This window comes from Lissotriton helveticus, chromosome 12, assembly GCF_964261635.1.
Source record: "Lissotriton helveticus chromosome 12, aLisHel1.1, whole genome shotgun sequence".
NCBI classification, from domain to species: domain Eukaryota; kingdom Metazoa; phylum Chordata; class Amphibia; order Caudata; family Salamandridae; genus Lissotriton; species Lissotriton helveticus.
In genome coordinates, this window is record NC_136073.1 from 218,218,602 (window position 1) to 218,239,989 (window position 21,388).

The 21,388-nt window shown below is 40.7% G+C and overlaps 1 protein-coding gene across 1 annotated transcript in view; it reads left to right on the forward strand.

Moving 5' to 3' along the window:
• The first annotated feature begins 626 nt into the window (after positions 1–626).
• Positions 627–21,388, forward strand: part of MAP1LC3B (microtubule associated protein 1 light chain 3 beta) — a 45,041-nt gene continuing 24,279 nt past the window's right edge. The window contains exon 1 of the mRNA XM_078670772.1: positions 627–838. Coding sequence (XP_078526898.1) covers positions 799–838 — 40 coding nt within the window. The 5' untranslated portion in view covers positions 627–798. The remainder of the gene's footprint in view (positions 839–21,388) is intronic.

Genomic DNA, 21,388 nt, shown 5'->3' on the forward strand with positions numbered 1-21,388 from the left:
ATTCCTTGAAGAACTTCGAAACAACTGAGTAAATGTTGAGAGAGACTCGTTTATAAAATTATAAACATTACAGCGCACTAGCTGTTGGCTATGCCTGAGACTTCTCTGTGCCTCAGCCTGAGGCTTAATGTGTTTCAGGTGCTGTACAGTAGTTTAAAGATGTTTTTGTTGCTCAAATTTAATTTAATTTATGCTTGATTTTGCTCGCGAAAAAGTGTCGCTCATTGTCATTGAAATGTCACTCATAATCACACTGAAATTATGAAAATGTCATACATAGCAATATGAAACCTTGGCAGCTATGAAGACCATTTTTAAAACCTGGATAATAAATAAATGTGTCCAGAGTTTCTAGTACATATCTAGAATTTGATTCAGCCTCCAGTGGAAAATCTGTTTGCTCCAATGTAATCTGTCTGAAGTTTAAACATCCCTTTCCTCTTCATACCCAGCGTTAAAGAATAGCAGTATTTTTTGTCTGTGTTAATCTCCGAATTTTCAAAAGTGAAAAGTGTATTTACTTATCCCTAGTTTAGCCAACCCCAACACGCCACACTAAACATGGCGCCAGAGACGAGTCATCCTGCTAGGGGGGGGGCTGCGTAATGACGTCATAGCGTGCGTCTGTGTGTTTTGTTTTTGCTGGCCTGGGCAGGGCAGACAGAACAGCGGAGGCAGGCTGAGGAAGCGAAGGGGCATTTGCAGGAGGAGACTGGGCCTTGTGTATCTGCGTTCCTCAGTCCCTTAGCAATAATCAAAGGAGCGACATAGAGCCTGCTGGTCTGTAGAGGGCCCGCCATGCCCTCCGAGAAGAGTTTCAAGCAGAGGCGCTCCTTGGGTAGGTCGAGCCCCCACCCTCCGTTCTCCTCAAGAGTTTGTTTGTCAATGTCATGGAGCTTGTCCTGAGTCAGCCCTATAAGGGTTGGAGTTAGTAGGTGGTGTTATTATATAATGGTTAACCAGTCTATTTTAATTTGTATACTCCGTTTCCCAGGGTACTCGGTTAGTGTCCTTCATTTCTGTGAGTGTTTTTTTATGGTGGATCCCTTGTCCGCCTGCGAACCTCTGACCAATTCTTATTGGCAGCGGAAAGCCTTGCAGAATATAGTCCCGCCCACGTTACCATCAAAATAATCATGCAGACTCCTTCGATTACTTTCAGTGGACACCCTGTCCAAACTCCCCTGAAGATACAGCTCTTTGTCACACTATTGGACAGACTGCGTTTTCGTTCTAGAACAAAGGGTGATTTAATCGCCATCTGAAATAACGCTCTTATGGACAGCTAGCTGACTGTATGCGAGACGGTGTGTTTGGGAGTATGATATGGTAGGAAAGAAAATGGATGAGGTAATTGCCAAGAAGCAGCCGGGATGACGTCACTGCAGATTCTGGGTGGAGGAGGGCTTCACTCTAATCCCTTTTTTTTCTCGGTGGACGCCTGTTTTTTTTTCTATCCTAATGTCTTTATTGATTTCGCTTAAAACATTCCAGGATCCCTTGAGCTGCACACGCTGCTTTTTCCCGTTTCGTAATGACAGGATGTGACTGCGACCGACCCATATAAACAGACACCAGCAGTCAGTGGCATTGCCCACCAGGTCTTCCGATGTCAGCGCGAACTCAGTTAGGAAATTGGGAGGGCTTTTTTGGTCGCCCTCGGAGAATCTTGCATAGGAGGGCAGATAGTAGCCAGCCATTTAGTTATTTTATTTTAGACTGATAGTGCTTGGTGAGGTCTAAGAGTAGCCTCCAGAAAAGGCAATAAAGGCTTGTATAGGATGCATTACGAACTTCTTTGTTCAGTTATTCTAACCAGTTAACTGTCCCTATTTTATCGATCTTTCAAAACCCGTGCCTTTCCCTGTGGCGATTCGAACTCTTGACTTGAAGGTTGCAGCTAAAGCATCTGCACTAGTGTGCAACCCACTTAGTCGTTCGACTGACTAAATTCTACCAACATGGGCAACACTGGGAGCAAGCACGCAAAGATAACAGTAGGTTGTTCAAGCCCTGCCACTGGCGCAGCTGCTAAGCAATACGTTTTTTGACTGAAAAGCTAACACAGCACGCCGTTTCTTCGCCGCAAGCTTGTTTGGAGCACCACAGAGCTGCATGGCTATTAAAATGTTCGTCAAAACACCATGAGGTGCATTGGCATATTTAATTGTGATTGGTAACGATTCTTTGTTGAAGAAACTTCAAGTTGTGTCACTCAAAACGGTCTTCTCCAAAATCAAAACAATGTACATTTCATAGGTACAAAACAGAGTAACGATGCACTAGAATACAGATAAGCATTGTAGGAGGTATGACCCAACCTCTCTGTGCAGCTTCACCTTGTTTTGTTACTGGAGAATGAAGGTCTAATTACGGATGCTGTAATACTATTGTATTCCATGCAGGCTGTTCTCTGACCCAACACCTGCACACATATGATTGCAGTGCTCTTTGTTCAATGACGTATTCTTTGATTTCGCTTCATAGCTGTTGAAAGTAGTTGGCAGACTCTACTGCTCCCTGCAGTGTAATATGGGCCATTTCTATCATGTTTGCATGCTACGTGAATGCATACTTTTGATATAGTCGTTACTGATTCTTTCCCCTTGTTTAGCACAGCCTCTTCGAGACTTTGCCTAAGATTGGTTTGGGGAAACTGACTAATCAGGGCCATTTCCACAGGGTTTTCTCATCAGCGCTGAGTCAGGCATGTACTTTTTCCTGTCAGAATTTGTTAATTTATGTTATTGGGATTTTGCTGCCGTATGATTTACCTAATCATTTGCGGGACTTCTTCTTTTTGGGTAATTCTATTAATTGGCTAGGTAAACTGCTCCGAGTTATTTTTTACTGGAGTTAATTTAGTAATCATATATACAGTTAATTAAAACCTTTACATGATGAGAGAAAATGCAAGTGACAAATATAAAAAAGCATCAAAGAGCTATCAAAGAGCTTTTTTTAAAACATGTTTTAAAAAGGCTGTATGCTGTGCCACCTTTCCGAGTGTACACACGAGTGCCAATGATCATTTCAACATTTTCCTTAATGGAACACTTAAGTGCAAGTGAAAGTTATATTTTCTTGTGTTTTAAAAAAAATTATTATTGTTTATTTTTGTATTACTCGTTTCAAAAACAATTTACCACCCACCATTGTACTGCAGCTGGTTTCCAGATACTAGACAAAGGGTTGTTCAACAAATGAATTCTCTTCTCATATGGTATCTTTCTTCTTCAGGCGGTCCAGCTGGCCACTGTGGCTTGCCTCACGGCCCGGAAATGGGAGGGCTCGGGTCACTTGCTCAGGTCACTGATGTAGGAGCAGCTGAGCTTGCATTGTTTTGTTGGGGGTGACCTAGTGGTTAATGCTCTGGGTTTTTTTGGGGGGGGAGGGATGAAGTCAGCCTGTTCCGTTCATCGCCAATAGCTCTGTTAATCACCGAGTGCTCCTCCTATCTGTGAGTTGTGAATTGTAAGATCTTAGAAACTACCCAAGTGTGGCTTCATGTCGCACTTCTGGTATTAGTTTCTGCCCAGGCTCCTAATTTTGAACGGGCAAATGCTGGATTCCCTTGTGTAGCTTATACATATCGGCCATCCTAGATGGCTCAAAGCATTTCACGCATCTCTGCTCGAAAAATGGCTGGATATTACCATTTGCTCTCGACAAAGCTTTGCAGTCAACGAGTGAAAATAAAATAATCTCTCTGCCCTTTATTTTTTTTTATGGCAGTTGTGTGAAAATGTAGCGAGACTTTGAGCTTCAGTACCTACCATAAAAACCGAATTTCAGTGAACCATTAAAGAAGGGGGAAGTATATTCTGGGTGATATATAGAGTATACGTTGTACTAGCTTTGAAGCAGTCTAACTCTCCCTGCCCATCGGGAGTCTGAGGAAGATGTTTATTTCGTCTGATCTGATAGCTGATCTTTCAAAATTCCACCCATCTGCATAACGTTGTGTACAATCGATCTGGTGGGTCATCAGTGGCCTTTGAAAGTTGAGTTTCCTAACCCCTTGTGGACTCTAGTTAATATTGTTATAAAGTTAGCCCCACGAGCTACAGGTTTTTTCATTGAGGGTAACTACATAACATCTCAAGTCCATTGTAATATGGTGTAGATCCATTAGATACTTTTTCTGCCATTAACATTGTTTTTTTTAAACATAATAATGACATATCTTTCTTGATTGTTGCAATATCCCCTCAATTGACCAGTTCTCGGGGAGCACATTCCAGATGAATAATTCTAGTTCAAGATGTCATTTTTTTCCCCTCGAATGGTAAGAAGTTATTGTGTAGTTGCCCTTTTGTAAACAGCCGAATGTTTATTTCCAGTAGACATCTGCCATTGAAACTTTCTATTTCGTTTTCTTTCAGTGGTCTGGTGGAAGTGATCTTCTGCCCAGTTAGCCCAGTACATTTGGCATTCTTCAGGCCTCATCGGCTTCATACATGCTATGATATTTTTATTATTTTCTGAATGGAGGCCCCAGGTTGGTTCAGGTGACATGCCTATAAAATTGATCGGTCTACAGCAAGCATCTTAATCAGTGCTCTCCGTGCTTCAGAGAGAGGGATAATGTTAGGAGTTCCTTTACATAAACCTTTTACTTTAAACAAACCTGATAGCCTGTGGCTTACTGCACTTCTGCATTTTTCCTCTTTTACAATATTTCACTTGGTTATGTCTTCACCTTCTCTGATAAGAGAACCCAGAAGACTTCGATATATCATGTTGGTGTGCTTCGGTATATACAGATGGCATTAATGTCTCTGAGTTGTAACTATTAAAAGGCCTGCCAGTTTCAAATTTTACCAATCTCTTCCGCTTAACGAATTTCTTAAATGACGCTGGGGTGTGCCTGTATTAACCCCATGATGCCTAAAGGCAGTGGATCGTTACCTGGACAATGACTGGTTTATGCAATCAACTCTTATGCATGTTTCACCACTTCCATTCAGACAATGTTTTTCCCATAGTTTTAATCATGCAAATTTTATGTTTGATGTGTCCTTAAGTTGTTCATATTTTGCAGCCGATCTGTTATATTTTACTCTTTGGGATTTTTAGCTATGCAGGCTTTTTCAATTACATATTTCTGCTCATTTTGGGTGTTTCACAGTGCAACGTGGCATCTTCTCCTTTTTCCACCGGTCATACCAGGCTGAGCACAGATAGGCACTGAGGTGACAGATGATCACTGGCTATATTGTTTGTTTCTTCCCTAAAATACAGATGTCTTAATATCTCAAACCCATTTATTTAGATTCCTTAATAACTTGAACTTGTTGATTTGTGAATTATTGGGTATCTCACATCTGTAGTTTTTGAGGGACTTGGCTAATTACGTTCATAGCTAACACTCTTTCTGAAATGGCCTTCTTTAATAGTGGCACATCTCTTTGTGCCACTATAGTAAAGTAAATGCTGTAATGTGACCCAGGACATCCTTTGGGTTTTCTTCTCCATTGATTTTTATCAGTGATTTGAAATGTCTGTCCTCTTTACCATACCCATAATGTTGATCAAAGCTGGAAGCTTTGATCTAGCTTATCCCAAGCCAACACAGTACCTCTATCATACATGCTATTTACATTTCTTTCCAAATGCTACAGCTCGGGTGTCTTCTGTAACACTGATTTACGGTTCTCTCAGTTAAGGCTTGGCCTTTGTCTAATGCGACACAATACAGTAAACTTCTTTTTGTAGCAGAAGTTACACACTCAGTTTGGAACATGCTGCATATTCTCATTGGCTGAACACTAATATAAATCTTTGAATATTTTCATTTTATCTACCTTTTTATTATTCGTTGGAGCAATCTAAATAGGCTCATGACACATTTTCATGTGGGCACCATTGATTAACTGGTTCATTCACATTTACTTGAACATCCATTTTTATTATCTTTGACTTTGTAGCTCATTGATTTATTACTCTTTACACTTTTTGTTTTGTCTCGTGGTTTGGTTGTTATTGTGGAAACAGAATGAAAGTATGAGTACATGGAGATAATCCCCCATCACTGTCTTCATTACTAGTGCTGGAAATTATCGTCACAGGTCCTCTTGCTTCCCTTCCTAGTGTGCATGCTCCATTTAAGTAACCAACTGGTCTATGTGTATGTGTGTGTATGTATGTATATGTATATATATATATATATATATATATATATATATATATATATAATTGGAATTCCTGAAGCTAGTTTAAGTTTACATCCAGTGTATTCCTCTTTTAGTGTTTTGTGCTGAAATTTACATTTTGTACCTCGCTATGTTTTTGGATTTACTACCCTATACAAGAAAGACTTATTTCGTCGACACTGACACATCCATCTCCACCTTTTTGAATTAACTAGTGTGCTTCATCCATGAAAATTATTTCATAGCTCAATTGTCAGTACTACACACAGCAACTCAATGCTCTAGGCTAGAAATGACACCTATTTATATTAAAAGGATGTCTCTAATAAGCATTGGAAAAACCAATAAGGCTGCCCGTGGCGAGTGCGCACTAGTTGTAATTTAAAAAAAAATATTTTGCAAAGCTATGTAATTTACAAACAATTGTCAAAAGTGTCGAAATAAAGGATTGGCTCAGCAAGTGAGACACACCAGCCTGTCCACTGAAGTGAACTCCTTGTCAATCTGCTCTGCACATGAGATCAGGAAACATTCTATCACTGTCAATGCAACAGAACCTATGGATGAAATGGGCTGATCCAATGCCTAACGTAGTATGCCATGGTGGGTGGAGGCGAAATGTTAACAGCACCTAAACAAACCAGTGGCTGCAGAAAGCTGTTTGACAAACCATATATGTGAATATAAATGAATTTGTATTAATTTGTTTGGAAAACATGGGGCTGGTGAGACAGTGAAAGCTGTCTGGGACATACTTTAAAATACACGTCTCATGCTTTGAATAAAAAAACAGCATTTTACAATTAAAGGTAATTGGCAAGATATATGCAAATAAGTAAAATAAAATACAAGGACATGGGCAACGATGAGGATTGTCTAACTAATGCTGGTAATATAACATTGTTAATGATGATGTTGGATTTTGCTTTTGAGTTGTGGGGCTAAAAGTGTAAATGAGATGCAGTCATATTTGTTACATATATCCAATTAGAAATAACCTCTGGCCTTTACAGTGTGCAACACCATCAACACTGCTTTTTGAGGGCCTTTAATTGTGCGGCTGTACAAAAGGGGGTGGTGATGGACGGAGCGTCTGAACCAATCAAACACTCACACCCATTCAAAAGATCTGGGTTTAATCCATCACCGTTCTTTAGCCCACTCTGCCACCCCAGTTCAGACATGGCTATATGCAAATCAGTCTGACCCTATGCCTCATGGGAACAGTCCAGCCCGAACTGCCAAGCCATGCCTTCCCTGGATTAAACCCAGATCTTTTGACTGGGTGTGAGTGTTTGATTGGTTCAGATGCTCCGTCCATTACCATCCCCTTTTGTACCGTTTAATTGTGCGGCTAGCATGAATGCTTCAGCCATTGGCTTCTAATTTGATTTTGATATTTTGGTGATTGAGGGCATATTTGTTAAATCTGAATTTGTTTGCAACCCCTAGCAATCACAATTTCATTATGCACAGCGTTTTTAATGCGTGACCGTGACTAATTATTGTCTTGTCTGCTATTACCATATACGTTTGCCACACAGTCTGCATTACCAGCGGAACTACATTCTCTGCAGGCAGACAAGGAGGGCACAGAAAACTACAATTCCAAGGTGCCATGGTAGTTGTGTGGCTACTCGCCCCAAACTGCCTCTTTTCAGCTGAGATGGCCCCATGAAGAGTGCAAGTATGTGCATTGCACCTGCCCTCAACATGTTAGTACTAAGTCGCATATTATGCCCAGTTCACCTTTTTACAGTAACTTCCTGAAATCTTAATATTTCTGATTGCAGTAGAGATCAGAATTATCCGGAATGGCAACCAGTTCTCAAGGATGCAGAAGAAGTTAGCCTCTCCAATTCTATCCTAGTACCATGCTAATTTAAAGTTTTCTTGCAAGTATTGTTTAGCGTGCTGCTTAATCATAACATTCAGATTTAAAAAAATCTGGGAGTTTGTAAGCCCCAGAGAAAGATGTCATACTCTAACTAAATTGGATTCTAGAAGATGATTATTCACATATATTTGGCAACTGGGCTTTGGCCGGCATACTTGTAGCAGGGGAAAGACCCGTTCAGTGACCTGTCACAAATTAACAAAATGTAATATTGCAGTGTCAGCAGCACTACGCGCTCAGCATATTCATGATTATTTTTAGGATGGAAACCACCACGCTATTATTTATAACAATGTTCACAGTCAATGCATACACTATTTTTGCAGTGCACTGTGATGTTGCAAGGATGGGTACACGGGACACAATAAATGGATCCGTTGCTGTCATTTTCAGTAAGTAGCAGTCTGTAGTTGCCCATATTGCTTTCTCACCCTCACTGAAAGTGACATACACTCTTGTAGCATAGAGACCATATGCTTTTAAAGAAAGTTTCATGTGCTTTTATTTGACCGGCCCTTCCACTAGGGTTGGTGGAGGTCTACATATCCCAGTGTTATGTTACTCACATTTTAGACCTGAACTCTCAAGTAGCATGTTTTGTAGGCCATGTATGAATACATTGGCTTTTGAGTTTGCACCCAATTATTAACTGAACCTAAGTCCCCTATTTTATCTAATATTTGCTGAAAGGTTATTCATTATAAATGTGTGCTCATCATTTTGATCAGTTAGTTAAGGAGCCCAACCACGTCTAAAGTAAGTTCAAAAGTGCATAATCTCGTCTCCCTCAAATGAGCATGGTGCCTCTCTCCATATATAGGTATATTATATATTTGTCTTATACTACGCACGGCAGTTAAAAATGCATAGACTACTGTATTTAGCCTAATCTCTAACTACATGCTGTCTGTGTGCATATAGAACATAAACAATATTGTATTTCTTGTTAGCTTTGAAATTGCAGACTCGTTTGGATTTTAAATTCGAATGTATTTGTTTGCAGTCTAGCTGAAGGTTACGGATGAAAGACCGAACCTTTCATAGCTTCTGGCCTGTATAAATCCAATGTTTTACTTATTCAGAATTGGGGTTTCTGTCACACCATACCATGTTAATGCTTCTATTTTTTTTGTCTACTTTCTTGACCAAACACGTTAATGAAGTAAATTCATAAGTGTTAAACTGTGTGGGATTTACAAAATGTGCAACAATTAAAGATGACCAAAAATAAGGACAACCTAATCATCAGTTCTGAGATCACACTGAGACTCACCTGCCAGTCAGACCCTCAAATTCAGGATCCGAATAAAATGATCAATACTATTCCAACGACTACCACTCTAGTTGCATACTTGATCAAAGCTAAACTATCAGTTCAGTGATTCTCAAAACAAATCTGTGAGGAAAGAAAGACATTGAGAGAACCAGAGACCTTCGAAACAAACCCCTGCTGAAAATGTTACCCTAATAAAGAAAGCCACGAAAGGCTACAGGAGAAACTGTTTAAAATACAGTTTTTGTGAAGCAGCCAAAAACCAACCCAAAAAAGATTTTTGATATGTCAGAAAAATCTCCAAAGCTTCAAAAATCACATTACCTGATATGTCAGATAACAACATTGAGAAGTTAACTATTCTCCAATAAAATCATACAGATTAGGCACAGGATTCACATGGATACTGCAGCCCTTGTTCAGTGACTGCCAAAACGTAAATACACAAATGTGAACATTTTGCATTTTTCTCTTCTAATTCTGTGAACAAAACCATAAAACAGACGAAACCTTCAAGTCATTCAAACAACCTGCTTACTTGACTAAAAGATAGCACAGTGCATACTCTCTCACTGCAGTCACATCATAAACCGCTCCCTTCCAACGGGTGTCTTCCCTTACAAACTCAAGACAGGCTAACTCGAGCCACTTTTAAAATAGACCTCTGCAGACATTGAAGGTTTAAACAACCTCAGACCCATGACTGCCCTTTCCTTCTTAGTCACAGCCTCAGAAATCTTGGTGAACGTGCAACTGAATCACCACATTTACATGAATAACCTTGTTAATACATACCAGTCTGGGTTCTGTAAAGGCAATAGCACTTACGGCAATCCTAAAAGTGGTAGATTATATGTTCAGGATCCTAAATGAAAGAAAATGTTGAATACTAGTGTTTCTGAGCAATCTTTGATATGGTTAGGCCGTTGATCCTCATTAACACCATGCAAATGGCAATGGATCTAGAAGGCAACACTCCCAAACAGTTTTCATTGTATTAAAAAAAAAATCACATTTGTTCCGGTTAGGCGAACAGGTGTCACGGCTCTTCCATAGGGATTGATTTTAGGATGGTCCTTTTCAAACTTTACAGTGAAGAAGTAAAACGACCAGGATTAGGCATGCACACATGGGCTGATGACATGCAACTTTGTTTAAAAATACCAGAAAAACAGGACCCCCAAGTCTTGACTAAAGAATCAGGGAACCCAGAAATGGGTGTCCAACCACATCTTCAAATTATTCTCCCTTAGTCCTGCTTTCATCACCCAACTCGGACAAAAAACAGTCTCAGAAGTAGGTTTCAAGCTTCTGTTTTCAAGGGATACCTACCGAATTATTAGAAGAGGCAAAATCCTCTGCTCTTGATTGAAGATAGGAAGTTCAACCTCCAAAATAATTTCAGCAGCCCTACAAATAAGGCATTTGCAGTCCTACAAATCAACTACTTGTACTGAAACAAAAATCTTGAATATTTATAAAATATCTAGGCACACTGTGGATCGAGTATAAAACGGCCAGACACACTGGACCCCCTCCCAACCCAAGCCAAATACTATGAAAGGTAACCCCAAACTCATGACTACCCACACAAATGATCACATCACCACTGTCCTTTGATCTTTAGGCCAGCTGCTAATTGAATGTTATGCCATCCTGAAAAAATACATTGCCTCTACAGCCATACTCCATAACATTCCCAATTATTTTCGCAGCCATAAAGACTCCTGATTCTCGGAGGACAAAAGAAACTGCAAGCAATGACCAGCTCACCCATGACACGCTTACGTAAAAAAAATTAAGCCGGCAAGCATAGTTTGATAGACAGATAGTTCCTAGTATGTTCAATGCTACCCAACAGACATTAAATTAAAACCATTGATAAAAGACGTCAAAAGCTTATGGATCGACTGGCACTCAAACCCTTTTGGCCACTGCCTCATTCGTTCCACAAATAACTGCAAAAACGGAATATCCTTCTGCAAATGCTTACGGAATACCGATTGTTTCAAGTGTCAGTTAATGTCAGATAATGTAAGAAACTTTCATGTTTGTAAAACGTGTCAAGAACAACTAATAGATACATTATTCTAGTTTGCACAAGGTATAACCATCTGTTGCACAAAAAAGGATCCGCATAAAACCGGAAAATCTGTAGAAAAGGTTAACATTTGTTCTCATTTAAAAATCCGGACATTAGTGTAATGTATTCGACTGAATATTAAATGTTTCTGAAAAAGCTATTTACCCCCTGTATCTGGAGGCAAAACTGTTACATTTTTGCATAAACTGCATTATGGTGTAATAGCACACTTGAAACCAGCAATGTAAATTAAGGAGTGCATATTTATGGTGCATGACTTTACCATGCATATTTAAAAGGAAAAAAAGGGGAGGGGGTTTAGGTTTAAAGTTGGGCGAGTTTTTAGGGATGGGTGAAAGATATTTATGGTTTAGGAATGAGTGAGGAGTATTAAGGGTTTTTACTTTGCAGGGATAGTAACGTTTTTCAAAGTTCTGGAAAGGGTTTTCAGGGTTGGGTAAGGGGTAGAAAGGGGATTTTTGGAGTTCAGGTGTGGGTAACTGTAAGGTCATAATGGGTTTTTACGAGTCCGGGAAGGAGTAAAGGGTAGTGGGGGTGTTTAGAGCTGGGTATGGGCAGAAATGGGGGGTTTAGGGTGCAAGGGTGAATGAGGTGAAAGGTAGTGTGCTGTTTTTAGGGTTTAGGAGTGGTGGTAAAGGGTTGTATGGAGTTTAAAAAAAAACGTTGGGGTGGGTTACCAAAAATGTTTTATTTTTGGGTTTTTTATCTCAAAAGGGGCCAGCTCTGAAATAAGCGAAGGGCCAGAAGGGATAACTTGGGAAGTTGCTCCCTTTGACCATGGTGATGCACAAGATATCCTCACAAAAATATAGACCCAGCACAGTGATCCGAACTGAATGTATAGTGTCCTGATTTTAGATGCCTTATTGACCAGTGGTTACTTGCTAGGCAAACATGGACAGCCATTTATTGGTGTAGGTGGACACTTAGTGGGGTAATGGATGCATCATATGTGAACGTAGGCGTCCTTAACATGAGTTCATATGAAGCAGCTAGTTCTCCGTCAGTTAGTTGATCACATGATAGCCACATTGCCAGAGTAACGAGGCATACCTGCTGCTCACATGACCGATGTCTCATGTGTCCTGTTTCATGTGTCTTTGGCTATTTTGTTACATGATATTTGAGACCAGTAATATGCCACGTGAATGAATGCAACCCACTGATAAGTATGTTTGTGTGAGAAATATTTGTTAGTGCTGTCATGTTGATCCTTATGCTTTATATCTGTGATCTTATTGGAAGGATTGTAGACCTATAACCCGAGATGTCAAGCTCAGTTTGAAAAGTTGCAAGCTGGTCGGGTTTCTGCCTGCGGCTGTATAATGTTTTAGTTGAATATATGCCTATACAATATGTCACTTTCAATTTTCGTGTGTGTGTATATATATATATATATATATATTTATTACCTACTGGCGGTCGCCAGTAGGTAGTTATAGTTAGGATCGTTTTCCATAGGAAATCCGCAACATTCTATTGGGAATAACTTTGGCGCCGAATGAGGGATCTGCCTGTAATTTTCCTTAACTTTGCCTCGCAGCGCTCCGCTCCTTCCCTGAAAGTTTCGGGGGGATCCGTCAAGCGGGGGCCGAGATAAAAGGGGGGTCCCAAAACGTGTTTTCCCCATGTTAATTTCCATAGGGCGGTTGGACTCACTTTTAGCCCGAACGGCTGAATGGATTTCCACCCAACTTGGCAACATTGTAGGGACTGGTACCCCGATGTGCCTTTGCTATGTCTCAAAATATATGCTCCAGTGGTTTTTACGAAAATTAACTTTGAAAAAATATATATTGGGCTATATATATATGTTAGAGCCCAAATGTAGCCCAATGTAGCCCAAAGATGGCCACCAGAGACAAAAAAAAACAAATGTAGCCTAAATATCAGCCAGATGTAGCCCAACTATAGCCCAATGACAGAATGTCCCAGAGTGTTCTAAAGAACAACTAGAGCGCTAACAGTCTTACTTATGACAAAAGTATGGCACACCTGAAGTCATCTTCATTGGAATAAAGTGTTAACACTTAAAACATTTAATTTGCAAAGGAACAAAATGAGGGGGTTCATTTTGCCATAGAAATTATGATTAGTGCTGAAGAAAGAAAAATTAGGGCACATTTTGAGTGACTTCTCAATTCCTCTTATATTTCATTAAAAAAATTCTGATATGCAGTTTCCCAAGATGGCCACCAGAGACAAAAGAACCCAAATGTAGCTCAAATATCAGCCAGATGTAGCCCAACTATAGCCCAATGACAGAATGTCCCAGAGTGTTCTAAAGAACAACTAGAACGCTAACAGTCTTACTTATGACAAAAGTATGGCACACCTGAAGTCATCTTGATTGGAATAAAGTGGTAACACTTAATACATTTAATTTGAAAAGGAACAAAATGAGGGGTTTCATTTTGCCATAGAAATTTTATATATATATATGTATATTCACTGAAAAAACCATAGGTTACACACCAGTTATAGTTAGGAATTAGCATTTAAAAAACCTTTGAAAGTCACTGAAAAAAACCATAGGTTTCACACCAGTTATAGTTAGCTGGAAATTTTACTCGCATAAAACCATTGAAATTCCCACGTTATAGTTAGTTGGACTCACTATAACTTGCACGTCTGCAATGCACTGCTGATGGCGTCACATATTACATCACTCATGCATATATTTAAACATTACTCGCTAATATATGTATTCACTAAGATACACTTAATAAGCCAGTTAACCAATCAATTTTTTTTTTTTTTAAAACACTGTCATGAGTGATGTAATATGTGACGTCATCAGCAGTGCATTGCAGACGTGCAAGTTATAGTGAGTCCAACTAACTATAACGTGGGAATTTCAATGGTTTTATGCGAGTAAAATTTCCAGCTAACTATAACTGGTGTGAAACCTATGTTTTTTTCAGTGAATATATATATATATATATATATATATATATATATATATATATATATATATATATATATATATATATATATATATATACATATGTGTGTGTGTGTATTTTTTATATATACACACACACAAATGTGCAGTGTTATGTTATTTATTACTATTGTTGGCTCACAAGTGGTGATGCCTTCTGTGGGTCATGAATGCATCTCCCCTCCCTCAACAATAGTAGTAAATAGCATTTGCATATGCTGGATTGTGTTATGCGCTCCTGCACGTAGGGGGTGTATGGCATGGATTTTTTTTACTTATTCGTTTGAAATATATATTTACGCAAAACCATGATGCAAGAAGTTAAAATTGTGCGGTGATGTGAAAAATACATTTAAGAGGTTTTGTGACCATTAGTATCGTTTCCCTCTTAATTATAGCATGCAAACTGTGAGAGGCAGTAAACCGTGTTTTTTCTGTCAAGTTCCCTCTACTGTGATAATAAACTGCAGTTTGCTCTTTGCACTGTAGTACTAAATGAGACAATGCACCTTTATTAGGTCTGTTATAGTAAATGTGTTACTGGTGCAATTTGTTTTCATTCCCATGGAGAGCGTTATCTCGCCCGTGTCTTTGAGATTTACACGAAACTCATAAGGAAAAATCAAAGTTCATAACTCACTCCAACCCACCTCACCACTATCTTGTACCAAACTTAAAAAAAACAAAGTACAACACTACAGGGGGCTATATTTTGTACTTCCAGATTTGGTGTAAATTGGGCAAAGTCTCACACTCCTCTTCATTCAAACCTAGCTTCTTGTTTATGTAAGTAGTATTTATAAAGCACAAACTGCACTCCTTGTGGGTTAACCCGACGCTCAAACCAACAAGACTACATCAGTACCCCAACTCCAAATGATGCCAAAGTAGAGCTGTTGATCCTTAATGTTGGCGTTTGAGGGGAAAGGCATGTCATCCTACCTTTGTAAATCTCCGGAGGCTTTCTCCTTCCTAAGACGGCATAGGTAATATATTCCTTTGTGCTGCAGTGATAGGCAATACTTGATGTCCAAGCAAAGAGCATTGGAACTGTAGGAGCACTAATGGAGATTGATCACTATATCTTAGGGACCACGAAGTATACCACTTAAAACGTTTTTTAGGGCCAATGCAGATAGATAAATAAACCACTTTGTGAGCAAGGAAGTGTGATTTAAAACACTTTGCTTCATAACCTGAAGCCAAAGCGTGTGAAATGTGGTCGCAAGCTTTTAGGCCCTGTACCAGTTATGTGGCATCATTTTGATCTAGTTCTAGCTTATGAGTAGAGTAATCAGGTACCAAAAGATAGACCGCATTTCGAACATCCGGCCCGGCAGATGTGAATGCTACCGTATGTGAAAAAGAGAACCTGTTTAGAAGTCACTTTGGGACTGAAAGCTGAAAGAAGCAAGACGTAAACAATTTAAACCTGCTCATCTAAGGATAAAGTCAAATCAAGTTCACCGCAAAGTTTTTCACATAAGGTAATGACGTTGGTTTGGAGTCCAAAGTATTGGGCAGATCGGAAGATTTCAGCAGGGGTAGATCTCAAGTTCCGGCACGTTTCACCTCCCACTCTGACAATAGTGGAAAAGGCAATTTGTTTCATGACTGTGAGCCTGACCTTGTTATGTGGAGACCATTGAGGTCCGTCCACATTTATGCAGTTAGGGTGAGCAATGTTGTGGTCTTTGATAGTCTCTCGAGTATTTAGTGAAATAAAAAATAAAATGTGGATTTATTATAATTAAAAGGTTTATTAACATGGTAAACTAAATGATCGCAATTGAAGACCATCACGAAACCATTTTTTCACAGAAAAGAAAAATTAAATAATATATGGTAAAAGAAAATGACTAAAACATGAGAATAAATGTGCCAGCTGTCTGAGGGAACATAAAGGCATAACAGTCTCTCAAATGATTATCAAGCGAAACTGACAAATGGCAGAAAGAAATACGTTGTACCATAATATTTATAATTGAAGCACGAAAGCCAGTCTAGGACTCGGTTTATGATTATCAAGTACACAAATATATTATGCATTAGACTTTTTAACCATTCCCATTTCATTTATTTTTCTAGGTAAAGCATAAATTTGTCAGTATCCCAAAATCTGCGTAAGTTACTCGATTGTAAATACATACATTCCTCTAAATTAATGGGCTAACCTTCAGTGGTTATTCTCGCTGTAGAATGGAAGGTTGGAAAGATGTATTTTCTCAGTATGCATGACCGCCCATTTAGCACCTCTTTCACTCTCTTCAAAAGATCAACTAGGTTTGCCCGCAAAAACCGGAAGGGAGGCTTTCTGGGTATGTCTGCTTCACTTTATAACAAACTATCTTTGTCTGTCTGCTTCAGTCCGTTCTAAGACCCAATATAATTGCCTTTGGAAGAGAAATGGAAAGTTGATAAGAATGTGCACATTCATGACCAGACACAGACTGACTACGTGTCTCTTTATTACCAACTCCTTCCCTAATCTGCTCCCTGTCCCTTTATTATTGGTTGTGTTGGAAGCCTGTCTTAGATGCACTAGAGACTAGACTAATATTCCATAGGAAAGTTGGGTTGGCCAATTCCTACCTTCTGTCTGAATCTTACAATTGAGCATTGTCCATGGATAGTGTAATGGGTTCCACTAGACTGAGAGATCTGTGTGTGTTGTTTAAAAAACATTTTTTTTTAAATTAGAGTAGTTTAATTCTGGTGTCTGGAAGCCTCTAAAGCAGGCCCATCTTCAGCCATATGTCCAATGTCAAAACCTGCCTGACGTATTGCAGGTTAAGAGTTCTCAGTGGCATTTGGTTTACTAACCATATCACATTGGGTAACGCAACCCATTGCAGGCTAATGTCATAAAGTGTTCGCAGTGCACCCATACGATCTATATTTAGATCGTGGGTACAAGTGTCCAAAGAAGTACCCCATCTGTGGTGCCAACATTGGAGAGAATGGCAGAGGAGTGTGGTGACACCGCCCCAGTCCAGGGATTAATTGTAAACTCTAGAAGAACATTCCTTCTAGCATACCTTTAGTCAGCCTTTTGCCCCACCATTTATGAGGTAAGAAACTGCTTAAGAGAAATGCTGTGTAGTATTCCCAATAGTATCCAGTAATGGGTACTCCTAAAGACTTTGTACTGATTTTTTTTTTTTTAGGGCTCGGGCCTAAGCCCCCACGAAGTGGAGGCGGAGCTTCCAAGCTCTTATGCGTTCAAAAAAAGAAAGAATTCAGAAAGGGCTCCGGCTGGCACATTCCTTAGTTTTTTATGGCATCTGCCTAGTGATTCGTCTTCGCTGTGCTGTCTATTTAGTAGCGTTGACGTGATAGGCTGTATGTAATGTACGCGTGCCCGATTTGGCATATTCTGTGCGCGAACGAGCACGGCAGAGTGATTCATCTTAATTAGGAGCTGTCAGAGTGCCCGTGTAATGCAATCCAGATGGTGCGAGCGCGTTCACCATTGCATTTATCATGCGCGCGTTTATTTCGCGCACGGCAGTCCATTCATTTGGCGGTGTGTGTGTGTTGTATTTGCACGTGAGTCTGTGTCTACCTGTGAGTGTATTAAGACGCGCGTGTGTGTGTTTGCCGGTTTATGGAATCCGCCCCCGGCCCTTCCGGCATTGATTGCAGCGGAGAGCGCAGAGGCCCGGTGCCCGGGCGGGCGTGCCCCGGTCTCAACCTCCTTCCAGAGAGATTCTTGCGGGGAGGGAGGGAAGTGCTTGCCTTCAGTGTAGAGCCGCACATGGGAGGAGAGAACCTGTGCATACTCAAGCCGTGCTCCCGCCTTCCAGCTCACCCCCAGCCTGGAGCCGGTGAACTGCCTACCCTATGCGTGTTACAGTTTTGAAGCGCTTCGAGGCCGTCTGTGGAACCCACGTGCTTGTGGGATTGTGCGGTGTTTGGGTGGATTGCCTGCTGCGTTCAGGACCGGACAGCGAGGGGGCTCCTGGTACTGTCTGTAGCCCAGAGAGAGAGAAGCTGGTAGTGAGCACGCCGCCACAGTAAAGGTAAACTGCGTAGTATGGGGGGAAGCTGGGAACTTTCACGGTGGTGACGAGTTCAGCCAAGCTTTAATTTATTTAATCCCAGAAGGCATTCGAATCTCATTGTCGTGTGCGTCAACTTTTTACTGGGATTTCAAGTGCAGTGTATGCACTTCCGAGACTGTGTGTAATTGTTTAACTAAGGCATATGCGTGGACTTTGGATGTTCTGAGACGGTTTGACGCTGCAGTGGTGTATTTCAGCTGAGGCGTTTGTGTTGTAGTCTTCTGCAGGGGGGTAGCATTGTTTCAGGGTCTATGTGACAAAGTTATCAGCGTTCTGTATTCGAGTACTAGCCAGACAGATCAGCGGGTAGTTCCATTACCCCAGCAGAGATATTACCTTCTTGGGAGAGGTGGGTCCTGTTCGTAGAGCCCCGTGCCGCTTGCCAGTCCCCCCCCCCCCCTCTCCCATAGAGTGTCTCCTGCCTTGCCACGTCTCCATTTGCAGAAGAAAGCAGTGTTGCGCACTTTAGCCACTAAGCATTCTTAATTCGGGTACACTCTGTCACTCCTTCTCCCAGCCCTCCATGATTTGGTCTTTCAGATGCCAGCAGTCACTCAACGCAAATAACGATGGGGTGGGGGGGGGATCTCCTTGGTACTCAAAGCCCCTCTTCCAGCTCCCCTCTCACGGGTGGCAACTTAACCAAGCCGTGCTTTGAACCAACGACTCGCTGCATTCTGGAGTTATTTCGCATTCGAAGACTTCTTTGACTCCCAACATTGTAAGCAGTGCATTAAAAATCACTGGATGTAGAGTGCAGCTAGCCAAAACTTAAGACTGGTTTAAGTAAGGTGTCTCACGTGACAGGAGACTTCTGTTCAGACATGGGCACTGACAACTCACCCTTGTTTATGAGGGAATGTCTCCGGTTGCTGGCCCCTTGTACCACCCATGCTCTTATTTTAAAATTATTATTTTTGGGATATGTGCTGGATGACTAAACTCTTATAAGGGCCCAAATGCGAGACCTACTGGCTATGTCAATGCTTGTTGGAGTTTCTCTTCACGTCGCTGGTAGTCGGTATCAGGACTTTTTCTAGGACAGAGGCGAGTTCATAAACCAGTGCTGTTTTGGCAGTGGGATAGGGTGAGAGGTCGCACACTATATATTTGGACAGTTATTAGAAATTACAGTCATATACCATATTAAGTATCTATGCAATGCCATGTCGTTACCTATGCATTTTGTCATGATGGTCTTGTTGTATTTGTTGTTTTGCCGTGCTTAATTAGCTGTTGTCTACGGTAGTGAGTATTGCACCCCATGATTTGTGCATACGTTTTATGCAGTATGGGGTGAGTATTTCATTTTGTCTGTGTAGTTTCCCAAAGCGTGGAAGTCTGTCATGTTTGGGTCTGATGTGTGACCAAGTATGCAGTAGGGGGACTGTGTTAGTTCCTTTGTCCTGCAATATGTACAGTAGTGGGAGAGACTAACTACCCATATGTGCAGTAGTGGGAGAGCGTAACTGTAAGTTATGCAGTAGTGATGTCCTGCAAGGTATGCAGTAGTGGGAGTGCGTTAGTTACTTTGTCCTGCAAGGTGTGATCCGTATGAATAATTTATGTGATGTGTTCCTTCTTTACAGTTTAAGGAGTGGACATATTTATATAATGTATCCTGCGACATATCTCAGGTGTTAGAGTAGTGAGTAGAGTAGTGAGTGCAGAGTAGTGAGTAGTGAGTGCAGAGTAGTGAGTAGTGAGTAGAGTAGTCAGTAGTGAGTAGAGTAGTGAGTAGAGTAGCGAGGTGAGTAGAGTAGTGAGTGCAGAGAAGTGAGTAGAGAAGTGAGTAGAGAAGTGAGTAGAGAAGTGAGTAGAGAAGTGAGTAGAGAAGTGAGTAGAGAAGTGAGTAGAGAAGTGAGTAGAGAAGTGAGTAGAGAAGTGAGTAGAGAAGTGAGTAGAGAAGTGAGTAGAGAAGTGAGTAGAGAAGTGAGTAGAGAAGTGAGTAGAGAGTAGTGAGGTGAGTAGAGTAGTGAGTAGAGTAGTGAGTAGAGTAGTGAGTAGAGTAGTGAGTAGAGTAGTGAGTAGTGAGTAGAGTAGTGAGTGCAGAGTAGTGAGTAGTGAGTGCAGAGTAGTGAGTAGTGAGTGCAGAGTAGTGAGTAGTGAGTGCAGAGTAGTGAGTAGTGAGTGCAGAGTAGTGAGTAGTGAGTGCAGAGTAGTGAGTAGTGAGTGCAGAGTAGTGAGTGCAGAGTAGTGAGTGCAGAGTAGTGAGTGCAGAGTAGTGAGTGCAGAGTAGTGAGTAGGACATCACAGGCAGCAGCTGTGCAAGCTTCTTACACTCACAAGAAGGACATCACAGGCAGTAACGGTGCAATATTCTCACACTCACAAGAAGGACATCACAGGCAGTAACGGTGCAATATTCTCACACTCACAAGGAGATCACTGGCAGTACACACCACATGAACACACTCCATAACACATAGCAACAATACATTGGCATTTACAATGCCATTAGCTCAAACTCAAATAAATCCGAGCCCGATTGCATTTCTAATGCTTGTTTTAAAGGGGCGTTGTTAACAAACTGTTTAAGGATGAGGGCCTTCACTTCAGTTATAGAATAATTTCAGGTTTCTCGACTTCCTTCTTTTTATCTATTTTCCCTATATCTGCCTTATACGATACAATCACGTTTCATGGGATGTATCACAGCGCGCTACAATGGCTTGGCCTGTAATGAGTATACCAGTTAACAAAATCCAGTTTTTTTAAATTGAAATATTTGTCATTATGCAGTAAGTGATTGCTCATAAAAGCCAAATCGGAGGATGCACACCGGGTAGACATCCACTGCAGCATTTGCAGAATCTCCTTGTCAGTGTGTACATTATTTCCAATGTATTTTCTCACACTGCTTTGATATTCAAGTCCCTGCTTCCTCTGTGTGCAGATTAAACCTCTTGATATTTCTCGACATATGCTTCAAGCCATTATTTTTCACTTTT